Here is an 8564-nt window from a genome sequence, read left to right on the forward strand (position 1 = left end):
ATATGGCCTAGTTACCCGTCAGCAACAAAAAAAAAAAAGAGAAGAGAAGAGAAGGTTAGAATGAGAAAGAAAAGGTAGGCAGACTAGGCACTTGATATTGATAAGAATTAGAATTAAGTTATAGCTATTACGGGGGAAATTATCGAATGAGTTCGAGTGCTTGAGTGCAAAATATTTGTGATGAATGAGAGAATGATCAAATTGATGTGCAAATTTAGAAGTGTGGGTATAAAAAAAAAGATTTATAAGCTTTATTAAGGTGTTGTTTGATGAGATAATTATTATTACATAGTGTGCTGATGATTGGTGATGTAATTATTATTATACGGTATGAAGGTAATGGTGAGTCAAATATTATTTGTGGTGATGTTATTAGTGAAGTTTAATAATATCCGGTGATGTGAATGGTGACGATATTGGTGATGTTTAATAATATTTGGTGATGAAAACAGCGACGGTTAATTATAGTGATGTTCTTGTTTTGTCGTGATGTCGTGCATATTAGAGAGTCTTGCATTAATAGGTGATGTATTGATGATGTGATGATGTGTGTTTACTTGACGAGTCGGTCCCCATGCATGCATACTAGAATTGAGTTTAGGAAAAATGGTGATGATTGGTGATGAAAAGTCCAGTAACATATCTCTGGCAACTTGGTGATGATAGGTGTGGTACCACATGTCATATAGGTCTTAGGGAGAGTCCATATGCATTTAAATGACAATGTTTGTACTTGGTGTTATAAAGTGTGAAAATGATGAAATGGTGTGATGTGTGATTTGTTGAGACAGATGTGGTAAATGTTGATAGTCTTATGATGATGGAACCATTGTTCTTATGACACTTTAATGTTGTACATGTTATTCCCTATTATTATATTATGATGGGATTTCTCACCCTTTATTTTGTTGTGTTGTTTCTTTGTGGTGACTGTACTTTGAGTACAGACACTCAGGTTGACGAAGAGTAGCTGCGGGACGTTTAGAAGGTGGAGATGGGAGAAGTCCTCCGCTTAGTGCTTATATTAGTAGTTGAATAAAAATGTAGTCGCTACGAGCTCTGATTCCTGTAACACTAGGGTTGGGGACGACGATTAATTAATATTTGCATTTTAAGTCAAATCTTGAAAACCTTGATAATTTCTATTTATGAACGTCGGAAGACAAGCATGAAATTATTATTGTGACCTTTGAATTATTATATATTTTTTTATTCCTACTACGGTGAATTTATTTTTAAGAAAGTATTATTAGGATATTTTGGTGATTTAATGTCGAGTTGCGTAACATCCTTACTATTAAACATGCTATTTATTATTTAATGTTTATCATTGGGAAATAGGGTGTTACATAGTTGGTATCAGAGCAGGTCGGTCCATCCGGCCTAGGATTCTTGGAATGTTGTTTTACCCTGTAGGGGCAACAAATGTATATAACATTGTAGATGCCTAACCCCTAATTCATTGTCTGATTTTGACGATGCAGATAAGAAATGGCTGGAAGAAACGATCAAGCGATTGCAAATGCTATGACTGTAGTTGCCCAAGCTTTGAACAACGCACTTCAAGGGCAGCAGAACCAACAAGGGGGAGCTGATGAGCTGCGTCTGGACCGGTTTATGAGGAACAGCCCGCCTACCTTCAAAGGCAGGTATAACCCCGATGGTGCACAAAACTGGTTGCAAGGAATTGAAAGGATCTTCAGGGCGATGGCGATTACTAATGAGCAGAAGGTCAGACTAGCAACACACATGCTGGCAGAGGAGGCTGAATTCTGGTGGGAGAATACCCGTCAAAGGCTTGAGGGGGCAGGCACTGTGGTTACATGGGAAATTTTTAGAGAAGAATTTTTGGGGAAATATTTTCCTGCTGATGTGCGTAACAAGAAAGAAATTGAATTCCTTGAACTGAAACAAGGGAATATGACAGTGTCAGAGTATGCAGCAAAGTTTGAAGAATTGTCCAGGTTTTGCCCTCATTATAATACAGCGGAGGCAGAAGTTTCCAAATGCTTGAAGTTTCAAAATGGACTGCGTCCAGAGATCAAGCAGTTTATTGGGTATCAGCAAATTCGCCAATTTTCTTCGTTGGTCACTGCATGCAGAATTTATGAAGATGACAGCAAGGCGAGAGCTAGCCATTACAAAGCAGTTACTGAGAAGAAAGGGAGGGACCAGAGTCGTGGTAAGCCTTATAACATTCCAGCTGATAAGGGAAAGCAGAAGAGGAATATTGGTGAGAGAGGAGCTAGTGAGGGAGGTGTTCGTCCCCCGCTGAGATGTTATAATTGTGGAGAGTTGGGGCACCGTGCTACAGAGTGCCAGAGTGCTCAGCCTAAATGTTTCAGATGTGGAGAAGAGGGTCACCGTTCGAATGAGTGCAAGAAGGAGATCACATGTTACAAATGTGGAGAGGTCGGACATATCAGTACACAGTGTCAGAATCCAAAGAAGGAGCAAGCTAGAGGGAAGGTTTTTGCTTTGAGTGGAGAAGATGTTCCCAGCTCCGATAACTTAATCCGAGGTACTTGCTTCATTAATAATGTTCCTTTGATTGCCATTATTGATACCGGAGCTACACACTCTTTTATCTCCCTTGAGTGTGCAAAGCGGTTAAATCTTGATATGACATCGATGTCAGGTAGAATGGTCATAGATACCCCAGCCAGTGGTTCAGTAACTACTGCTTTAGTGTGTCGAAATTGTCCTTTAACAATCTATGGGAAACATTTTGGGATTGATTTGGTTTGTTTACCCTTGAGTCAGATGGATGTTATTCTAGGGATGAATTGGCTAGAATTTAATCGAGTTTATATTAATTGTTTCACTAAGACCGTATTGTTTCCTGAACCTGAAGAGGAAAGAAATTCTAGATTTGTTACTGCAGTACAGATGGAAGAGGCTAGAAAAGAGGGGGCTCAGGTGTTTATGTTACTTGCTGCATTGAAGTTGGAGAGTGAATCACAAGGTGCTAGTCAACCGGTGGTGTGCGACTTTCCGGAAGTGTTTCCGGACGATATTACTGATCTACCACCAGAAAGGGAAGTTGAATTTGCTATAGAATTGGTACCTGGTACTAGACCGGTGTCGATGGCACCCTATAGAATGTCCGCTTCTGAGTTGGTGGAGTTAAAGAAACAGTAGGAGGAATTGCTAGAAAAGAAGTTCATCAAGCCTAGTGTGTCACCATGGGGAGCACCTGTTTTGCTGGTTAAGAAAAAGGATGGCAGTATGAGGCTATGTGTAGATTACCGTCAGTTGAACAAAGTCACCATTAAGAATAAGTACCCTTTACCCAGGATTGATGACCTTATGGACCAACTGACTGGTGCTTGCGTGTTCAGCAAAATTGATTTGAGGTCGGGTTACCATCAGATTCGAGTAAAGATAGAAGACATGCCCAAGACTGCATTCCGAACCCGTTACGGTCATTATGAATATTCAGTTATGCCTTTTGGAGTATCCAACGCCCCAGGAGTATTCATGGAGTATATGAACAGAATTTTCCAACCTTATTTAGACCATTTTGTAGTAGTGTTTATAGATGATATACTAGTGTACTCGAAGTCGGAAGAAGAACATGCAAAACATTTAAGAGTTATATTACAGGTCTTGAAGGAGAAGCGACTGTATGCTAAAATGTCAAAGTGTGAGTTTTAGCTACGTGAAGTAAGTTTCTTGGGTCACGTAATTTCGAAGAATGGGATAGCAGTGGATCCATCCAAAGTAGACGCCGTGTTGCAATGGGAGACCCCTAAGTCTGTTACAGAAATAAGAAGTTTCTTGGGATTAGCCGGGTAGTATCGGAGATTTATTGAAGGATTCTTGAGGTTAGCGTTGCCTTTGACACAATTGACTAGAAAGGGGGCGGCCTTTGTGTGGGATGTTCAGTGTGAGGACAGCTTCCAAGAACTCAAGAAGAGGTTGACGACGGCACCGGTGTTGATCTTGCCAAACCCGAGTAAGCCTTTTGTATGTTATTGTGATGCTTCTAGTAGAGGGTTAGGGGGTGTACTTATGCAGGGAAGACAAGTTGTGGCCTATGCTTCGAGACAATTGAAAATTCATGAAAGGAACTACCCAACACATGACTTAGAGTTGGCAGCCGTGGTGTTTGTACTCAAGGTATGGAGACATTATCTATACGGGTCGAGGTTTGAAGTGTTCAGTGATCATAAGAGCCTGAGATATTTGTTTGACCAAAAAGAACTGAATATGAGGCAACGGAGGTGGTTGGAATTCCTAAAAGATTATGATTTCGAGTTAAATTACCATCCAGGAAAGGCTAATGTAGTAGCAGACGCTTTGAGCAGGAAATCTTTGCATATGTCGGCGCTCATGGTTAAAGAGATGGATTTAATTGAACAGTTCAGAGATATTAGTTTGGTTTGTGAAGTGACACCAAAGAGTGTGATGTTGGGTATGCTGAAGCTGACAAGTCCGGTGTTAAAAGAGATAAAGGAAGGACAGAAGGCAGATTTGGAGCTAGTAAATCAGTTAACACTGATCAATCAAGGGAATGAGACAAATTTTAAATTGGATGAGAATGAGGTGTTGAGATTTAGAGGTAGGATTTGCGTGCCCGATATGCAAGGATTGAAACGGAGCATCCTAGAAGAGGGTCATAAGAGTGGACTGAGCATTCACCCCGGAGCTACGAAAATGTACCAAGACCTTAAGAAAATATTTTGGTGGCCTAGTATGAAGAGAGATGTGGCAGAGTTTGTGTACGCATGTTTGGTTTGCCAGAAGTCAAAAATTGAGCATCAAAAACCATCCGGATTGATGCAACCTTTGAGTATTCCAGAATGGAAGTGGGATAACATATCTATGGACTTTGTAACAAATCTGCCAAGGACCGGGAAAGGGAGTGATGCCATTTGGGTGGTAGTGGACCGGTTAAGTAAATCAGCGCATTTCATACCAATAAGACTGAATTACCCGTTACAGAAACTAGCTGAAATTTATATTGAACAAATAGTGAAGTTACATGGTGTTCCCTCAAGCATTGTTTCTGACAGAGATCCAAGATTTACTTCAAGATTTTGGGAGAGTTTACAAAGGGCACTAGGGACTAAGTTGAAGCTAAGTTCAGCATATCACCCGCAAACTGACGGACAGACAGAGAGGACAATCCAGTCCTTAGAGGATTTGTTAAGGGCTTGTGTTTTGGACCAAGGAGGGAGTTGGGATCCTTGGTTGCCATTGATTGAGTTCACCTATAATAATAGTTTCCATTCTAGCATCGGAATGGCACCTTTCGAAGCTCTTTATGGGAGGAGGTGTAGGACCCCTCTGTGCTGGTACGAGACAGGAGAAAATGCAGTGTTGGGACCAGAAATTGTACAACATACCACTGAGAAGATTAAAATAATTCAAGAGAGGATGAAGGCATCCCAAAGTAGACAGAAGAGCTACCATGACAAACGGAGGAAACCATTGGAGTTCCAAGAGGGGGAACATGTATTTTTGAGAGTCACTCTGACAACAGGTGTTGGTCGTGCATTGAAGTCAAAGAAACTTACGCCTCGATTTATTGGTCCCTATCAAATTACGAAGCGAGTTGGAGAGGTAGCTTATCAGGTGGCCCTACCACCGTCACTTTCAAACCTTCACAATGTGTTCCATGTATCACAACTACGGAAATATGTTCCTGATCCGTCTCACGTGATTCACATGGATGATGTACAAGTGAAGGAGAACCTGACCGTTGAGGCCTTACCACTAAGGATCGAAGATAGAGAAGTAAAGAACTTGAGGGGCAAGGAGATCACTCTAGTCAAGGTGACGTGGGGAGGACCTGCTGGGGGTAGTATAACATGGGAGCTGGAGAGTAAGATGAAGGAATCTTATCCAGAGTTATTTCCTTCAGGTAATTTTCGTGGGCGAAAATTCTTTAAGTGGGGGAGAGTTGTAACGCCCCTACTTTATTTTATTTTTTTTTTATAATTAATTTAATGAAGTATACTAGGTGAAATTTTGGTTAGAAATATTATTGATGCTGTTTTGTTTGAATATTATGTGATGTGGAGAAAATTTAATTATGGTGAGGATTGAAAGAAAAAAAAAATTAAGGACAATTTAAATAAAATGTAGAGTCCGGACACGATGTGAAGAGTTGGAGGTGTAAGAAATAAGTTTTTAATAAGTGGGGGAGGGAAGCAGTAAAAGAATAGTGGCTATTGGTGGAAAAGGTTGTGACTAGTGTTGGCCCAAATATAAATAGAACTTTAGGAGTTAGAATAGTCAGTTTTAATTTATTGAACGTGAAAAGAGAAGAAGAGAGGAGCAGAGGAAGAGAAACCCTAGTGCGACAAGGTCAAGCAAAACAAACCAGATTTTCAAAGGAATTGAGGTAAGGGGGAGAATCTCTCATCTCTAGGGTTTATAATTTTATTGTGGGGCTGTAGAGATTTATGAGTATGAATGTTAAATTAATGGTGATGATATTGTTGAAGAGACAATAATTAGAATTAAGTTGGTGAAGCAAGATTAAAATTGAGAGAGACGACATAAGGCTAATTGAAAATATGATAGTTAACCGTGTGGTAATTTAGGAATTGAATGAAATCTTGTCTCTGTTAAGAGTGCAGTGTAGAAGTAGCAGCAGCCTGTGAGTGTCGATGTAGGGTCCCTTGATGTTTAATCATCATACCAATATATCTACAAGAATGCACTAGATGTTTTTTTTGAACAACTAAACTTTACTAGAATAAAGGGTTCATGAAGAGTCATAGGCAGAGACTTACAATCTGCTATAGCAGAAAAGAAATAGCAGAAAAAGAATAGCATAAAAAAAAAAAATAGACACGCCTATGTATATATAGCATGTGGGTATATAAATGAAAAGAAAGAAAGAGGATAGTGACGTTAATGAGGTTTTAACTTCATATTTGTTACATTAGTTTAAATATATGGACTAGTAATTAACCTATATGTGTGAACTAAATTTGTAGATTTAGCTCCTCCTATACACATTCCAATTGTAAACTGTTACATTAAGTAAATTAATAGTCTTATTGTTCATGGTTTAGCCTTATAAGGAAGGTTTATTTTGCAATAAAACACATCAAGATAGGGATCATGTTGTAAAGGAAATAGAAATAATTAAATTATAGAGTTTGGTACGGCAACAATGAGAAAGAAACAGTGACCCATTTATCTGTAGCTCCTCAAAGTTATTGTGCATAAAAAATGACAACACTAAAAAAAAAAAAATAATGCCAACTTGATTATTTAACCCTTAGGCATAGGCTTATGAAATGGTTTTCAATCCCTTGTATTCCAACCATTCTATTATATAACCTGATGTGAGTCATGGGCATGGTATCCGTAAGCAATAATGTATGTAAATTATCATGGTAGAAACAATCAATTAGGGTATAAAATATGGCCTAGTTACCCGTCAGCAACAAAAAAAAAAGAGAAGAGAAGAGAAGGTTAGAATGAGAAAGAAAAGGTAGGCAGACTAGGCACTTGATATTGATAAGAATTAGAATTAAGTTATAGCTATTACGGGGGAAATTATCGAATGAGTTCGAGTGCTTGAGTGCAAAATATTTGTGATGAATGAGAGAATGATCAAATTGATGTGCAAATTTAGAAGTGTGGGTATAAAAAAAAAGATTTATAAGCTTTATTAAGGTGTTGTTTGATGAGATAATTATTATTACATAGTGTGCTGATGATTGGTGATGTAATTATTATTATACGGTATGAAGGTAATGGTGAGTCAAATATTATTTGTGGTGATGTTATTAGTGAAGTTTAATAATATCCGGTGATGTGAATGGTGACGATATTGGTGATGTTTAATAATATTTGGTGATGAAAACGGCGACGGTTAATTATAGTGATGTTCTTGTTTTGTCGTGATGTCGTGCATATTAGAGAGTCTTGCATTAATAGGTGATGTATTGATGATGTGATGATGTGTGTTTACTTGACGAGTCGGTCCCCATGCATGCATACTAGAATTGAGTTTAGGAAAAATGGTGATGATTGGTGATGAAAAGTCCAGTAACATATCTCTGGCAACTTGGTGATGATAGGTGTGGTACCACGTGTCATATAGGTCTTAGGGAGAGTCCATATGCATTTAAATGACAATGTTTGTACTTGGTGTTATAAAGTGTGAAAATGATGAAATGGTGTGATGTGTGATTTGTTGAGACAGATGTGGTAAATGTTGATAGTCTTATGATGATGGAACCATTGTTCTTATGACACTTTAATGTTGTACATGTTATTCCCTATTATTATATTATGATGGGATTTCTCACCCTTTATTTTGTTGTGTTGTTTCTTTGTGGTGACTGTACTTTGAGTACAGACACTCAGGTTGACGAAGAGTAGCTGTGGGACGTTTAGAAGGTGGAGATGGGAGAAGTCCTCCGCTTAGTGCTTATATTAGTAGTTGAATAAATATGTAGTCGCTACGAGCTCTGATTCCTGTAACACTAGGGTTGGGGACGACGATTAATTAATATTTGCATTTTAAGTCAAATCTTGAAAACCTTGATAATTTCTATTTATGAACGTCGGAAGACAAGCATGAAATTATTATT

At 38.6% G+C, this 8564-nt stretch overlaps 1 protein-coding gene across 1 annotated transcript; it reads left to right on the forward strand.

Moving 5' to 3' along the window:
* The first annotated feature begins 1491 nt into the window (after positions 1 to 1491).
* Positions 1492 to 3141, forward strand: LOC146955128 (uncharacterized). Its single transcript, XM_085747737.1, has one exon. It carries the CDS (start codon positions 1492 to 1494, stop codon positions 3139 to 3141), a length of 1650 nt encoding a protein of 549 aa, XP_085603863.1.
* Positions 3142 to 8564: the final 5423 nt, after the last annotated feature.

This window comes from Medicago sativa, chromosome 1, assembly GCF_051527215.1.
Source record: "Medicago sativa cultivar Bolivia chromosome 1, Bolivia_mono, whole genome shotgun sequence".
Taxonomy (NCBI): Eukaryota; Viridiplantae; Streptophyta; class Magnoliopsida; order Fabales; family Fabaceae; genus Medicago; species Medicago sativa.

Coding starts and splice junctions, on each gene's coding strand:
- LOC146955128 (XM_085747737.1), top strand. CDS start 1,492: ATGGCTGGAAGAAACGATCAAGCGATTGCAAATGCTATGACTGTAGTT.